The sequence below is a fragment of the Xiphophorus hellerii genome, chromosome 9 (genome assembly GCF_003331165.1).
Source record: "Xiphophorus hellerii strain 12219 chromosome 9, Xiphophorus_hellerii-4.1, whole genome shotgun sequence".
NCBI classification, from domain to species: domain Eukaryota; kingdom Metazoa; phylum Chordata; class Actinopteri; order Cyprinodontiformes; family Poeciliidae; genus Xiphophorus; species Xiphophorus hellerii.
In genome coordinates, this window is record NC_045680.1 from 32167564 (window position 1) to 32184196 (window position 16633).

A 16633-nucleotide genomic window follows, 5' to 3' on the forward strand; every position below is an offset into this window, starting at 1 on the left:
TGTGTCTCTGTGTTGTCCAGTGGCTGCTGGACACACAAAAACCAACGGTCCAGAAACCCGTCAACGTTTTCTGGATCGGAGTTTCCAGGTTAAGATCATAAGAATCGAACGCAGAAACAGGAATAAAGCTGAATTCAGGCCGTTATTCTCCCAGAAAAAGCATCAGTTTGAACTGAAACTCAAGAACAACAGAACATTGTTTACCTTCATGTTTTATTGTTGGTTCTCATCTTCCTCAACCTTATTTGAAGGAACAAACTCTCATGTTTAGCTCAGAAATGCAGAACCTTCATCAACATTTACAATAAAAAAGGAAAAATGTTCATGTATTCATAAAAACATGAAATAACTCAATATGAAGGTTCCCCTCCCTGGTGCTGAACTATGAACCCACTTCTCCAGATTTTGTAACTGAAGCTCACAGAAAGTCGCTCAGTGTTGGACATCGCTAACCGAAAAGCTAGCTGCGCTAATCCTACAGCACTCTCCATAAACAGGTCCACTGATGCTAACTGCTACAGCAACACAGTATTTGGAGGAAGTTCATGCAAAAGCGCTAACTTCAATTCAAATGATATTTCCTCTGAAATGAAACAACCCTAAAGCACCAATTTAATTTCTCTTCTGTCCATGTTCTGAAAAAAAAAGGTTGAGAAATAAAGAAAGCAAGAGGAAACAGACTTGCATTGAAAACAGCACTCCTTCAAAATAAGAGCATAAATACAAACATCTACTTAGAGAACTCCAAATACTTGATAAACAAAACTTCAACACAGATGATAAACTTTATTAAGCTGAAAGTTTACAAACAGCAAAATAAATGAGTGCTTTGGATTTTATCTGGAAAAATGTACTTAGTGGAAGCTAAGTGCGCTAAGTGTTTTCAAAGTTAGCCAAAGTGCAAAATGAAAAATGATCTCCGCTATTAGCCATTAATGGAAGTGTGAGCCTGCAAAGCCGGAACCAATCACAGACTGTGGATAAGACCAATTCATGAAGCCGTTGTGAAGGGAACCCCAAACTGCTCAGAGGTGCCAACATTTAGTTAGACTTATTAACCAGTAATATTGTCTTTCTCTGATGTTTTGTACCTGTTGTGTTGTGAAGCCAGGTCATGGTTACAATGTTTGAGGGAAAAAATGTTTTGAGGCAAGAAAAGGCTTCAGATTGATTGAAACCTGACATTCGGTGCTAATAAACTGTTAGAAAACAGGGGAAAGGCTGTGCAGAACATAAACCTTAAACATTACTGACCCAGACTCTTAAAGGACAAACGTGATTCAGATAAACATCACAAAATCTACACAAGCAGCACATTTGTCACTGAACGACAAACACACTGAGGTCAAATCCTTGCTTTAGAAATTCTTCACAGAAATCACACAGCAACATACATCAACTTTAATGATTCCCAGTTTAACACAACTCTCACAAAGTTCAATGTTTTAGCAGACAAAGCTCTTGTCTCTCATTGGTTAAAGCCACAGCCGCTTACCTGTCTCCCCAGGTAGGGTATGCTGGGCTCTAGCGGAGTCATCTCAACTCCTTGGAGACGTTTCCCACAGGCCATGTGTCAGAAAGACCTTTCTCCTGTTTGTGAGTTCTCATGTGAGCCATCATGTGACATCTCACACTGAAACCTTTCCCACAGGTCGAACATGGGAACGGCTTCTCGCCGGTGTGAACTCTCATGTGACGAGTCAAATGACTCCGTAAAAGGAAGCTCTTCCGACAGGTGACACATGGGAAAGGCTTCTCACCTGTGTGGGTTCGCATGTGAATAACCAGGTAACTTCTTACACTAAAGCTTTTTCCACAGGTGACACATGGGAATGGTTTCTCACCTGTGTGAGATCTCATATGGACGGTCAAGCTACCGCTACATCCAAAGGATTTCCCACATACTTCACAATCATAGGGTTTCTCGCCCGTGTGCGTCCTCATGTGTCTGTTCAAGTTGCTTTTTCGACTGAAGCTGTTCCCACAGATCACACACAGATAGGACTTCTCATCTGTGTGTGTCCTCATGTGTGTATTCAGATATGTTTTGGCACTGAAACTTTTTCCACATGTGGGACATGGGAACGGCCTCTCCCCTGTGTGGATCCTCATGTGAGAAGCCAGACGGCTGCTCTGAGTGAAACCTTTACAGCACACATCACAGATGTGCAGCTTCTCATCCGTGTGCGTTCTCATGTGAATTGTCAAACTGCTTCTCACTCTGAAGCTTTTTCCACATGCCACACATGGAAAAGGTTTCTCTCCTGTATGTGTGCTCATGTGAACATTTAAATGACTTCGCAGACTGAAGCTTCTGCCACAGTATGGACAGGAGTATGGCTTCTCACCCGTGTGTGTTCTCAGATGAGTGATCAGGTGACTCCTTACACTGAAACTTTTCCCACAGCTCACACATGCAAAAGGTTTCTCACCCGTGTGTGTTCGCATGTGAGTGTTTAAATTGCTTTTAGCGCCAAACCGTTTTCCACAGGTGAGACACTGGAAAGGTTTCTCACCTGTGTGAATTCTCATGTGTGTGATTAGATGACTTTTTACAATGAAACTTTTCTCACAGCTTGGACAGGGAAATGGCTTCTCACCTGTGTGAGTTCTTACATGAGCAATGAAGCTGCTCCTCGCACCAAAACTTTTCCCACAGGTGGGACATGTGAAAGGCTTCTCACCTGTGTGGGTTCTCATGTGAACCGTTAAGCTACCTTTGTCATTTAAAAACTTACCGCAGACCTCACAGGGGTATTGTTTCTTACTTGCGTGCGATCTCATGTGGTTGTTCAGATGGCTACTCTGGGAGAAACTCTTGCCACACACTTTACAGGAAAACAAACTTTTTTCTGTTTGGCTCAGAGATCTGCTCCGCCTTCTACGTTTGGAACCGTGTGCATCGTCACTTTGAACTCTGGATTTCTGACAGCTCTTATTCGACCTTGGTTGTGGATGTTTACAGAATCCTGATTCTTCCTTCTTCCCTTCCTGTTGCTGGTTTTCAGCCAGTCGCGCGTTCTGGAGTCGGTCCCTGATTGGTTCTGGTTCCCTGTTGTTTCTCTGTTCAGGAGCAGTATTCATCCCCAATGTGTCCGTCTCCTCCTTCAGAACCAGGCGAACTTCGTCCTGGCTGGTGCAGTATTCGTCCACTTCCTCTTTAATCTGCAGATCTTCAGCATGTTGGTCATTTTTCAGCTGTTTATCCAGCAGTTCCTCCTGTTCCTGCTTTATATTTGGACCATCTGGATCCTTCTGTTCTTCCATCAGGGCAGAGTTTTGCTTCTTCTGGTTCTGAATGATTTCTTCTCTTTGTAAAAGAAAAACCTCTCGATTCTACAGAAAATATTTGCTGGACGTCTGAGGAGATGAAGAACACAAGAAGAAATTCAAGAGATTTCAGCAAACATGTATTTGGAAATCAGTAAAATGTTGAAATATTTGCAGTTTTTTAATCATTTGTTGTGGAATAAAAGCTATTAGAATAAACTTTTTGTGGAGTTTTGTGTTTCAACCCAGCAGATTTGATTTAAAAGGAAAAAATAAGATGTGGAAAATGCATTAAAAACAATCCAGGCAGTAAAGACAATAGAGATACAGAGCCAAGTATTAAATATAGTTATAAACACATTAAACCAACATGTTCAGCCAGTCGAGCCTCTAAAACTCATTACTGGTGTCACTAAATGGTTTATTGACTTTATTCAGCAAAGGAATGAAGGATTTTAAACTGTTCTGCCAATAAAACTGATTTTCTAATATTTTCATCAGGTTTGATTTAGTTATTTGATTACATTATTTAGTAACGGTTAATATTGCTGAAGAGGACGACGGCGGCCATATTTAAAGTGTTTTAAAACATTGACTAGTTGCACTCGAACGCACCGGGCTGCGAGGAACCGGACCCCAGGAGGAGTACTGAAAAGTTCTGTTGGTACCGTTCCACCCAGAGTTTCTGCAACAATAAAATGGAGTTTGGACGTGAAACAAACACAGACACAAGAAGAGATCAAGGAAACCATCGGACCAGAACCAACGACCCGCCAGAACACTACCGGCTCTACTCGGGTTCTTCAGGGTTTCACTATCGGGTCCAGAACATTATCTGGAGTCTTCATCAGAACCTCAAAGGACAAAAGGTTTGTCTATCAGCAGAGGGAGGAATGGACCCAGTGCCACTGCAGCCGATACCAGAACCAGAACCTCCCAGGCGACCCGAGTCAGATGAACTTTGCTGCTGTTGTTATTGTTCATTTCAATATAAAACAAGTTAAAAGTTGAGCTGAGCTTTAAAATAAAACATTTGATCTTCTTTTATCCAGGGAAAAGAATGGAGTGTGAAAAAATGTAATTTCAGAACCATAAAATACTTTAACGGTTCTGGAAACCTAATAATCGATTAACTGCAGGAAACAGATTCTAAAAATGTTATTAAAAATAATATAAACATTTAAGATAAAAACCTTCTTAGTCTGTAAATCTGTTCTAGCAGAACTCCTCTAGTTCGGCTTTAGCTTCACCTGGTTGGAGATTCTGTACAAATTCTTTCCATCCAGTGATTAATCAGTTAATCAATAATTAATCATCAGATCAGCCTGTATGGATGATCAGATTTTCTCATGTTGATGTCGATCGTTGGCCTGTGAGAGTTTTAACGTCGTCATGGTGATAACCTGAGTGCTACTCTTTTACCTGCTGCTGAAAACACGCCTGTGGTGGTGGGAGGGGCTGAGTGGGCGTGGCCTGCAGGATGCCACACCTCCACCTGCACACACCTGGAGACCAGAGGAGGAAGGTTAAAGAGCCATCATCATCATCATCATTTCTCTTCTGTTAGCAGCCCGATGCTCATTGAAGCAGGAGCTAGATCTACAATATTAGACTGCAAAACTGTTTAGTAATTGGGTCAAAACCAGAAGTCGACTGATTCTATTGGGTCGGTGGTTCTGAAGGGTCACCAATAGTAGATCAGTAAATGTCTGTTTATTTTATGCCTCCTTTTCTCAGAAAGCTACAAGTTGGATTTGTGGTAAAGTGATTAATGTTATGACCCCCCGCAGTACCTCTGCGACTCCCCCAGGGGTCGGGGCCCCACATTGAGATCCATAAACACAGTCTAAACAGAATCAGGCTTAATGGGAGACGATGATGTCACTTCCGGTCGGCAAGCCGTAACCATGGCAGCGTCTCGTTGTCCTCTGCAGGACTTAATCAACTTTTCCTTATTTGTGTCACTGCTTTTATTTTCTATTTAAATATGAAAATAACATCAAATTATATTTTAATTTCCGGTTAGTTATTTCAGCAAAATAAAAGGTTCATATTACAAATATATATATATATATATATATATATACATATATTTGTAAAACACAATCATTCTTGTGTTTGCGTTTATTAGTTTTTCAACCGTAGTTTCATGTCAAAAACATAACATTGACCGGAACTGGTCATAACTGGTTCACTGATTATTTATTGATTAATCTATAAACACTGATTAATGGCCTCTGTCGGTTCTGCCTGAACTTCTGCAGCTGGTTCCGGAAGTTCTACCTGAAACTGATCCAAGATCTGTTCGAAACTTCCAGAAAACCGTGGGACTAAAACCGGTTCTGGGTCCAGCTTCAGGTTTTCACATAAAGTATCCGAGCCCTCCGACCCTCCGGACCTCTGGTTCCGGTTCTAGCTCACAGTCGGGTCGGTATTGCGCTCCATGCCGGTTCTGTATGGGGTTCCTGTGATGGTTCCGGGTCCGGTTCGGATCTCTGGACCTCCTGAAGATGTTTCTCAACTCTGGATCCAAGCAGAATGGAAGCTAACTATGCTAACGCCACTAGCGCCATTTCTACTTCCGTCTAGTGTCGCACAGTGAAGCTCCGACAGAAACAAAGGGTCGGAACTGAAATGTTCCAGATGAAAGGACGCAGTTCGATAGTTCTACGGTTGGATCAAATGTAATAAATGATTCGTAAAGAAATTAGTTTATTTTCACATTTATAATTGATAATAAAATACGAGGAAAGTTAATTTGACAGATCAAGAAGAAACATCAAGTAAAATATTTACCAAATAATGAGATACATTTTTAGTTTATTATAAAAAGATGAACTAAGTAAATAATAATAGTTTACCTTCTCATTTGACCTTTTCTGACTTCTATTACCAATGAAGTATGATTGTCATCTAAAAAAACTAAAACCTTTACCCCCATCATAACTCTATTTGGTTATAAAATATTGTCTCAATTGTCAAACATTAGCAGACTGTAAGCAGCCAATCGTTTCCTTCCATTATTCTTCAAGTTTAAAGTGGATGTAAAAGCAGGAAAATAATTAACCTGCATCTGAGTTTCTGCTTTACAACTTCGGGATTAATTTACAATCAATCAATCAAATTTTATTTGTACAGCACATTTCAGCAGCAAGGCATTTCAAAGAGCTTTACATCATAACAAACACAAAGTCATGCAGCATAGAATCAACAATAAAACATGACATTAAGTCAAGATCCACTGTTACATTGGTAATTGATCATATTTCAAATAAAACTAACCAGCTGGTTTTAGTCTGGATTTAAAGGATCTCAGTGTTTCAGCTGTTTTACAGTTTTCTGGAAGTTTGTTCCAGATTTGTTGTGCATAGAAGCTGAAAGCTGCTTCTCCTCATTTGGTTCTGGTTCTGGATATAGAGCAGAACCAGAACCTGAGGGGTCTGGAAGATTGATCCAGCAGCAGCAGCAGATCTTTAATGTGTTGTGGTTCTGATCCGTTCAGTGATTTATAAACTAACAAGATTTAAAGTTGTAAAATTCAGCTTGACTTAAAGCAGAACTCAAGGGGGATCGGTACCAGGAAATCAGGTCAAATATTTGATTAAAAAAAAACAAAAAACACTCAATAAGAAATTTGTTGATTTTTAGCATCAATTATTTATTCAAAAAGAATTACAATACTAAGAAATGATGATAGTTATCTTGATAAATAGATCAATAACCCAGAAATCCCTCAAAAAATAATTATGTTAGACTTAAATCACTCAGTTTGTATCAGCCAAAAAAAACTAAATAATTAAATGTCCAAAATTTGCCCGTTCTTTTTTCAAAAAGATTAATGTCCACAAAGGAGTTCCATATCCTCAAAAAAAAAAAACAAAGTCCTGGAAATGTCCCCGTTTAATCCAAAGTCCTGATCCAAAATGAAAATCCCAAACGTCAACCCCCCCAAAAAAGATAAGAAAAAAGAGTGGTACCACCAAAAATCCCCAAAAAGAAAAGTAAAGTCCAGATCTCACCGGGAGATCTGGACTCCCGGTGAGAGTGGGTCCACCGGTGGCGTCTTCTCGCACTGACGGTGTCCTCTCGCACCGGGCGGCCTTGGTTCAAACTCCGATCCAGTTCCCATTACACGATCTGCGGCACTGGGGCAACTTTGATCGCTGTTTTATGTCTTTTCTTTGATTCTTACTAGTTTTAAACGATCGATAAAGACCAAATCCCGCTGCACAGATCTAACGGTGAGCGCCGACGGCCCCGCCCCTTTTTCACACACCTGAAAACCGCTGATGTTTCACCAAACCAGTTATACACAGTGGAAACTCGGAATGATTTTTAACAATGAAATCACTGCAGCTGTTCTACAACACAGTTTGATACATTTACTTTTTAATATAATTCTTCAGAAAAAAATTAACATAGTGGTTATGTTACAAAGTTTATTCTCTGAGCTACAGGGAGCCAGTGGAGGTTCTGGAGAACCGGGTGGTGTAGAACCGAGTGATGTAGAACCGAGTGATGTAGAACTGAGTGATGTAGAATCAGGTGGTGTAGAACCGGGTGATGTAGAATCAGGTGGTGTAGAACCGGGTGATGTAGAATCAGGTGGTGTAGAACCGGGTGATGTAGAATCAGGTGGTGTAGAACCGAGTTCTAACATGGAACTGAATTATAATCTATGTCTGAATCTTTTCTGCAGTTTTGATGTGAAACTTCAGATTTATGGAGGTAAATCTTCTGTTGCTGTCTCAGCTCTGACCTTCAGGTTGAATCCGTGCAGCATCTGGTTGGTGTAGCTCTTGAAGCTCTGCTATCACTCCTCCATGAAGGAATGGACGTCTGCAGACGTCTTGTCCTTCATGTCCTTCAGCCTCTCATCTCTGTGGCATAGTCCAAGTCCTGGACCATGAAGGTGACATAGAGGTCAGCGTCCAGGTCTCCAGACTGCATGTGCTGCAGAACGGACACCTTCGGCGCATCCTGGGCGATGTCCAGGTTCTGAGTCCAGAGACAATCGTAGACATCTTCTGCTTTCAGGGAAATGATGAGACACACAGACAGAACCCAAAAACAGACATTTATTCTCCTAACAACCTAACTGAAGGTCTGCAGGAGGCTGGAGAGATTCTGAGAGACGGAGACGGTGTGTGTGTGTGTGTGGGGGGGGGGGTAAACATTAGCATTTGGAAAGAAAGCGTTAGATCTGAATCTTTGTTTCTTTCTTAAAATGTTTAGAAAGTTCTTCTTCTCTGTTTTGTTCTCATAAACATAATTTCCACTCTGAAATTATTTTACATTAAAGTTATGTAAAAATACAGAACTTTGATTCAATATTTCAGGTTTGTTCTCTGTAGCCAAAATATATTAAGCTCAATTTACCACAAAGCTACTATTTCAACTGAATTTGTGCTCACAGATCAAATGTTTCTTCAGTTTATGAGTTCATGTTTTAACAAAATTTAAATCTAGAAATATCTGATATGGTTTAAACATAATCCTTATGAAACTTGAAGAGTGAAAGCAGGAAGTGTAGCTGAGCAGAAAGTGAAAGTATCTCACAGTTCGAGTCAGAATGAAACTCTGGTTCTGGTGGTTTCCTGGTCCGACCCAGGAGGTTCTGAGCTGCTCCTCTCTGAAACAGAGACGTTTCTGATGAACATGGAGTCCGGTAAAGTCTCGTGGTTTCTCTGAATTTCAGTCATGAACATGATTTCTTGTTCTGACTGACTCGGTTTCACAGTGAGGTTCTGCTGGGTTTGGACCTGCCTGCTGCTGACTCGTCCCTGCGGCTCAGCGGCTCATTCTGAGCATGGTGAGCTCTGCTCCAATCAGAACTTTGTATCCAGGTTCTGCTTTTCTTTATCGGACCTTCTGCTGCAGATGTGAGGAGCCACGGCGCCGCCTGCCCTGGAAGCTCAAAGTGGAGTCCGTCTTCGGCCCGCCAGGTGAGAGCCGGACCGCCTGCCCGGCGGCGCCTCCTCTGGCGTTCTGACGCCGTTTCTCGTCCTGCAGGAAGTCCTGATGTTTACGAGGAGCTGTGGCAGGAGAACCTGGACCTGGCCCAGCAGACGCTGGAGCTCCCCTTCCTGCAGCACATGCAGCTGGGTGACCTGCAGGCCGACGGCTACGCCTCCTTCCTGATGCAGGACATCTTGTACCTGGCGAAGGTCACCGACCTGCTGGGGCGCGCCGCCAAGAGGCCGGGCCAGGCCGACGACCTGAAGGCCTTCCTGACGGGAAGACAACAGAGCTACGAGAGATTCAGGACGACGATGCTGCAGAGCTTCAACCTGAACGTAAGAACCCGGCACGGGGAGGTCAGAGGTCAGAGGTCGACGCCAGCAGCAGGGAGAAAGTCTGAAACTTGCAGCAGGAACCTGGAGCAGACAAGCAGCTGCAGGCGCCGCCAACCCAGAAATACATAAACCAGGATTAATTATAATTACTTTATTTTTCTTTTTAAAGCTTCTTTGATTGTCATAATTTATAAATAAACATCTATGCAACCTTCCAAATATGTTTATTAATGCAAGATAAACAATAATGCCGTAAACATGACATGTAGAAAATGTTCAGTAATTATCTCAGATTAGCATTAGCATTAGCTTATATGCTGCAAAAATGTAAGAATCAAATATTTCCAATCTCTGAAATTTATTTATTTAAATGAAAAATCTATTTACTCCAGTAAGAGCAGAAATATTTCATAATATTTCTCAACAGTAAAAAGTACAGAGCAGTAAAATTATATAAGCGCCTTGGTTTGAAAAGATGATTTAAATAAATGTAAGCGGAACTACCTGAACATAGATGGCACCTAAATTAGTAGCTTGATGATGATGATGATGACGACGACACTGGAGAAATGAAGAGCAGCTGGATCCGATGCAGCGCCGTCCCTCCATCATCCCTCCATCATCCCTCCATCATCCTTTCCTTCCCTCCTTCCATCCTGGAGAAGATTTGCACTGCAGGTTTCTGAATCCGCAGCAGAAGCTGAATGTTCTGGAACGGCCTAGTCAAAACCTCGGCAAATATTTATTTTTAAAACATTTAAAATTTTAAAAAACTATAATTGTTTAAATTTGTTTAATTTTTATCATTTCAATCATAAAAACATGAAAATTGTGACCAAAAGAACCAGATTGCGGATACAAGCGGCTGAAATGGGTTTTCTCCGTCGGGTGGCTGGGCTCTCCCTTAGAGATAGGGTGAGGAGCTCAGTCATCCAGGAGAGACTCAGAGTAGAGCTGCTGCTCCTTCACATCGAGAGGAGCCAGTTGAAGAGCATCTGGTCAGGATGCCTCCTGGACGCCTCCCTGGTGAGGAGTTCAGGTCCCACCAGGAGGAGGGGAAAACCCAGGACACGCTGGAGGGACGATGTTCCTCTGCTGGCCTGGGAACGCCTCGGGATTCCCCTGGAGGATCTGGAACAAGAGGCTGGGGAGGGAAGACTGGGCCTCCCTTCTGAAGCTGCTGACCCCGCGACCCGACCTCGGATAGAAGGAAGAATATGGATGGATGGATCATATAAACAAGAGGGTGAAACGTGGGAGTGAATATTTCCGTGTAACTGATCTGTGAATCCAAAATGTTCCAATATCAGAAACGATAAACTTTGTGTTTCCATGACAACGATTTCAGAAATAAACATTTGTATCATTCTTGGTTTAAACCTGAAATGAAACTGTAACCTGGTTTCCCTCAAATGATGATGACCCAAATGGAAATAAAGCCATTATTTCCAGTTCTAATGCCGGACCAGAACCAGTTTGGACTGGAACTGGTTCCAGTTATGAAACCAGTTCTATGCTGGATTAGAACCGGATTGGAACTGGATTGGAACGGGTTCTTGGTCATTTTGCTCTAGTTGCATCATTCTCTCCACAGAACATTTTAAACATGAATCAGTGATTCTTGAGATAAGGGACAAAATGGTTTTAAAATTCTTCCACCAAAAATGTTATTTATTCCTGAAGTTATGTATTCATACATGACAAATAATGTTTTGGGAATGTAAATATGTTAAGGTGCAGGCTCCCAGCTGCAGCATTTTCTTTTAAATTACATTTTTACTGGATCTGACTGAGAAATTTGTCAACACCATCAGACAAAAATAAATTGGTATAAAATTATTTTTTAATGAACTTATGACTGATATTTTTACTCTCTGTGGTGTCTTAATTATTTTAATTATGTCCATGTTTTTTAAATTAATCATACCACAATTTAAACATTTATTTAGTCTGTATTTAATTACTCCAGTTCAATTGATACAAAAAACAATTTTGAAAGTAATCACCACAATGAACAGTGTCATTTATTAGTAAAAAACACATATGCACCAAATACATGAATTCAGACATTTCACAAACAAATGCCTATCAAGAAACAAAATAAATATTATTTTAAACAAAATGCAACATAAACTACATCTGACAGAGTTGACGGCACATGACGGTGTTGACACAAAACTGATGGTGGTGACAAACTAGTAAGTAAAAAGAAAACACTGAACTTGAAATGACATTTAAGAAGAATTAAATGCTGAAATGTTGTAGAATGTGAAGATATGAAGAAAAAATGTGAAATAACCATATTTAGATTTCAAGGAACATCTAAATTTTTGAGAATGTACCTTTGTCACTGAAGTCATCAACCAGGACGATTTTCAATCAAAATGTAAAAGATGAATACAAACAAAAATATACACGACAGAACTTTTTGAAATATATTGTGAACTAATTCATATCTTTCTAAATCGCTTAAAAGTCAGAATATTTAATCCCCAGGCAATAGACGTGTCACATATTCTCCTTCAATAAAATCCATAACAGCTGGTGAAATGCGGTATACACCCCTGGTGCTGCTTGTGCGGACTGGTGAGGATGGTTTTCTCAGCCTAACTAGGACATCCGAAAATGGCACAAAGCAGATATCCCGACGACCTTGTTTTTGCTTGAAGCTAAGAGTTGGTCCATGAGGATGAAAAAATTCCACTTGTACATCTTCGTGCTCTTTGTCAATTTGTAAGGCTTTAGCCAGCCACCATTTTCCATCATACATCACAACAAGCCAGTCTTCACTTTGGACATCACAAGGATCTATCAGGGTTGTTGTTCCTTTAGGTGTCTTGCTCGGCTCCTTCTCCATTTCCTCCATCAGCATTTCCAGAGGATTTTGAACTTTAGCAGTGGTTGAACTTTCATGGACATCTGGGTCCTGTGTTGTGTTGCCAAAAGAGTGAATGGTGGGACTGAAGCACTTGCAAATCTGTGGCTCTCCGCAAAAACATGAAAGGAACCTACAATGGATGACATTCCCCTGAGCTAGCACTTGGTGAATGTTTCTTGTTCCTGGAATTGATTTCAGGGTTTGCAGGAGGAGAGAGTCATAAGACTGAAAATCTTCATTTGTCACAAATTGCAGCTTGACACCACTTAAGCTGTTGGACACCTTGTCAAAGAATAATTTGCCATCTATGATATCCTGACCTCTCAGCACAATACTGTCAGCACATCTCTTCACCGTTGCCCCAATGCCATCTGGAGCGCCTTTGCCATGTGATGTTGGGAAGAAATTCCATGTAGCTTTCTCAAATCCCAGACGTTGCGGGACAACACAGAGGAGAAAGAAGTTCTTCTTATTTTTATATTGTTTGCTTGGACCATCAGACCAAAAGTGGATAGTGTTTATAGCCGGATATCTGATGTGAATATCTGTGAGGATTTGATCCATATAGGTCCATATGGCTGCAGCATCCTGACGCTTTGACTCCGAGATTGTGCAGAATCCTGCTTTTTGTTGCCCAGTGTAGAACATGCCTGTGTGAAGTGTGATCTGCGGGAGATTTTGTCCATAGTGACAGGATTGTACTTCTGAGCTGAATTTACATTTCCAGGCCTCAGAAAAGTCAACATGAACAATGGCTGTATTTTCATCACAATTTGCTATCATATTCCGATACTCCTTGGTTTGATTTCGAACCAAGTGGACATGAGTGGTTGTCTCATTTTTTAATTTGTCTTGGTAGAGACACATAAGCTCTGACAAGGTGCCAGTGTATTCCTGCAGTTTGGTGTGAAAGTGAGTTCCAACTTCTGTTTGCTCCGCTACGCGTTTCCACTGTGACCATTTTACTGGTGTTGTCCCTTTTTCTGGAGAAAGACTTGAGCATTTGTTTAAACAGCGGGAGCAAGCACGCAAAAGACAAGACTCACTTGCTGGAGAACAACAGATAAGTTTGAAACTCTCTTCAAGGTTGCTGGTTGCCACAGCATTGAATGATTTCAAGACCTCAAGCATCAACATGGCATTCTCATGGTACTGACACAGACAGGTTTTTCGATCTGAGGCTCTGATAGGTGTGATGTGGAAAGGACGCAAGGCACAGAATGATGAGTAACTAAGCTTAATATTTGGGTTTTGTTGGAGAAATACACCATGAAGGTTTTGCATAGTATTAGTTAGAATCATTCTTTGACGTTTTACTTTATTTCTGGTGATGGTGTCTTGCTTGTCAGTCGTCACCCTTGAATTGTTTTCCAAAAACATGTGCACACTCCGGGAGATGCGCTGGAGAAAGCTAGGCTTCCTTTGTTTTTGCATTTTTTCTCTCAGTGTTTTGTAAGTCAAGCCAAACTCATGAACCCGATGAAGTAGCCGATATTTCTTGAGAATTCTACCAGACAAAGAAAGTTGTGCGTGCTTTGCTACAAGTTTGCTTCTTCTGGGAATATGATGGGCATTGCTTTTCAACTCTGCAGTCAAGGCATGGTGGAAAACTAATGATCTTTTGATTAATGGATTCCTTAGTTTGCTCCCTTGAAGCATCTTTTTGGTCTTAGTCTGAGGTGAGTCTTTTGTTTTTTTCTTTTTACGTCTGTTTTTTTCTTTTATGCGTACAAGTCGCTTTTTTAGAGTGCTTCTCTCTTTTGATAACTTGTGAATTTTGTCTTTTAGTTCTTTGACCTGTCTTGAATGCCTTTTCCTCATTTTAGATCTTTCCCTTTCCCCTGCTGCCCGCTGCCTAGTGCTCCTTGGTTCTTCAAAATTTAAATCTACAGGACTCTGCGGTGGGGTATCTACACTTTTCTGGCCTTCCTTTGCTCTGTTTCTGCGTTCTCTTGCCTCCTTTTGTTTTTGCTTCCAAAGTCTTCTCTTACGTCTCTTATCTCTTTCACCCAGATTATTGATATGTTTTATTTTTCCCTCTTCCACTCTCTGTCTCCATCTTTTCCTTTCCTTTCTTAAAAACTCTTCCTTCAGCTCAGGCTGGCTATTTATTTTTTCTCTCCTTCTTTTCTGATACTCCCTGTTCCTTCTCTTGCGCTCCTCCACTGACAGCTTTTCTCTGGCCATTGTAGCCTGAAATATAGGCAATTATCATCAGTACACTGCTTGTCATGGGATAAACATACCCTTCCCTTACAAAATAAACTACATCTTATTAATTTTAAAGGACTAATAAAATTGTATTAAATTTAAACCATTAAACTTTACAAGTTGCTGAAAATAATCAGAAACATTTTTAAAAAGAAATACATGATGAATGTGAAGTGCTGTCAATTATGTAAAATACAGTAAAATGAATTAACTGCACACTTAAGTGACATTTGTCAACACCATCACTAAGAGAGTCAACACCGTCAGTTAAAAAATCTGATGGAGTTGACATCTGACGGAGTTGACAAAACGCCATGCTAACTTCATTTATATGATGATATTCTGAAGGAGGCCATATTGTAGCTCATCAGTTCTTTTAAATCCTTAAAATATACTAAAATTAAGCATTTATTTAACAAAATTTCATCAAAATTTTGAAAAATGTTACTTATGGTGTTGACACTTTATGGTTGTGACAAACAACTTAGGAATAAAAAAGAAGAAAAAACAAAAGAATAATATAAGCTAACCAGAGCTGCTTATCCCCCCAAGCACAGGAAGAGAAAGGAAGTGGTCATGGGGTCCTCAGAATTTCTGGTGCCCTTCAATAATGCCTGATTTTTTTCACATTCTTTCTATGTCTGACGGTGTTGACAAAAACTGAGGACACAATTTCAATTGAATTTGAAAATACATTAAATGACTTTTAATTGCATTCATTGATAGTTATGAAGTTAGTTGTTTGAATACTTATAAAATAATATATTATGACAACTAAATATAATTATTTTAGTTCTTTTAAACTATGATAATGTATTGAGTTCTACACCAGGACAAGGGCTTTTACAGACACCATTCACCTACTACAATGTTTAAAATAAAAAAATATTCAGCAAACACCAGGAAAACATACATTGTTGTGCTCAGATGACCCAGGTTAGTTTAGTCAGATATTTAAAAAATATATATTTGGTGTATATTTTATTCAAATTTTGTACTTTATCCATGGGACCTGTTTTGTCCCTATTCTCAAGAATCACTGGAATATTTAAACTTTAATGTTTCAGTTTCCAGGATTAAAGTCAGATTATGATCAAATGCAGCTTCTAGATTACAGTTCTATATTTCCGTTCATCAAACCTGGAATCTTTAGAGGATTAAACATCACTTGAGTTTTAAAGTTTAAAATGATTTCCATTAAGCTCCGCCCCCTGTTCTCTAAACTCCTCCGACTTTTCAGCAAAAACGTGTTCAGACTCAGATGAACTCAAGTTTTTATTCTCTGGAACATTTTACAGGATTTTTCTAGAAAATTCAGTCCACAGTTCAGACTGGGGCGTGGCCGGCTGCTGTGATTGGTCAGCAGGGGCAGGGCGTGCCGGCGTCCGGCTCCACCGTCAGCCCTTTACTCTGAAGGAAGGCTTCCTGTTTGGGTTCCCGGCCCAGGAACTTCCTCAGCATGTCCGCCGCGTCCTCGGAGCCACCGGGCTGCAGGATGAACTTCCTGTAGTCCAGACCCACCTGGAAGGACCAATCAGGAGAGAGAACTCAGCAGCCTGGCCATCTGACTGGACAGGCGGGGAGGAAGGCAGGGCTCACCTGGGGGTTCATGATGCCCTCCTGCTTGAAGCGAGCGTAGAACATGTCCATGGAGAAAACCTCGCTCCACAGGTAGCCGTAGTACTGGGCGTCGTAGCCCCCCGCCAGGTGGCCGAAGGTGGCCGGCATGTTGGTTCCTGTAGGGGACCAACATGGGAGTGTCAGTGACATTACTTATGGTGTCCCCCAGGGGTCAGTGTTGGGACCCGAGTGGTTTGTCTCTACATAAATGACGTGAGGTTTCTGAAGCGTCACAGTTCGGTTTGCAGCTGATATTAATATTTTTACAGCTACTGGATGAAACCAGAACAGAAATGAACAAACTGACTGAAAACTTTTCAGAAATCATAAAGGAAATCCAGAAAGTTATGATCGATGG

The 16633-nt window shown here is 40.9% G+C and overlaps 3 protein-coding genes across 8 annotated transcripts in view; all 3 read right to left on the reverse strand.

Annotated features, from left to right (window-relative positions):
- thop1 (thimet oligopeptidase 1) overlaps nucleotides 1-16633 on the reverse strand; it is a 33573-nt gene that overhangs the window by 1161 nt on the left and 15779 nt on the right. The window contains exons 13-14 of one of the 2 annotated variants that reach the window (XM_032572100.1): nucleotides 16255-16391; nucleotides 15990-16176 (exon numbers count right to left, since the gene is read on the reverse strand). In XM_032572100.1, coding sequence (XP_032427991.1) covers nucleotides 16015-16176; nucleotides 16255-16391 — 299 coding nt within the window. In that variant the 3' untranslated portion in view covers nucleotides 15990-16014. Of the gene's footprint in view, nucleotides 1-15912; nucleotides 16177-16254; nucleotides 16392-16633 lie in introns of those variants that run through there. The other variant, XM_032572099.1, reaches the window with a different exon arrangement.
- Nucleotides 195-5881, reverse strand: LOC116725761 (gastrula zinc finger protein XlCGF57.1-like). 3 transcript variants are annotated; one of them, XM_032572118.1, is made up of 4 exons: nucleotides 5554-5881; nucleotides 4693-4775; nucleotides 3886-3955; nucleotides 195-3360 (listed from the first exon to the last, which is right to left on the reverse strand). In XM_032572118.1, exon 4 carries the CDS (start codon nucleotides 3265-3267, stop codon nucleotides 1534-1536), a length of 1734 nt encoding a protein of 577 aa, XP_032428009.1. In that variant the 5' UTR covers nucleotides 3268-3360; nucleotides 3886-3955; nucleotides 4693-4775; nucleotides 5554-5881; the 3' UTR covers nucleotides 195-1533. The 3 variants fall into 3 exon arrangements, with proteins under 3 accessions (XP_032428009.1, XP_032428008.1, XP_032428007.1); XM_032572117.1 differs by lacking the exon at nucleotides 3886-3955; XM_032572116.1 differs by having other exon boundaries at nucleotides 195-4775.
- On the reverse strand, nucleotides 11499-15787 carry LOC116725802 (uncharacterized). Of its 3 annotated transcripts, XM_032572184.1 has the most exons (4): nucleotides 15186-15787; nucleotides 14368-14637; nucleotides 13056-13061; nucleotides 11499-12744 (listed from the first exon to the last, which is right to left on the reverse strand). In XM_032572184.1, the coding sequence occupies exons 2-4, from the start codon at nucleotides 14629-14631 to the stop codon at nucleotides 12052-12054; spliced, it is 963 nt and encodes a 320-aa protein (XP_032428075.1). In that variant the 5' UTR covers nucleotides 14632-14637; nucleotides 15186-15787; the 3' UTR covers nucleotides 11499-12051. The 3 variants fall into 3 exon arrangements, with proteins under 3 accessions (XP_032428075.1, XP_032428073.1, XP_032428074.1); XM_032572182.1 differs by lacking the exon at nucleotides 15186-15787 and having other exon boundaries at nucleotides 11499-13151; nucleotides 14390-15175; XM_032572183.1 differs by lacking the exon at nucleotides 15186-15787 and having other exon boundaries at nucleotides 11499-13146; nucleotides 14385-15175.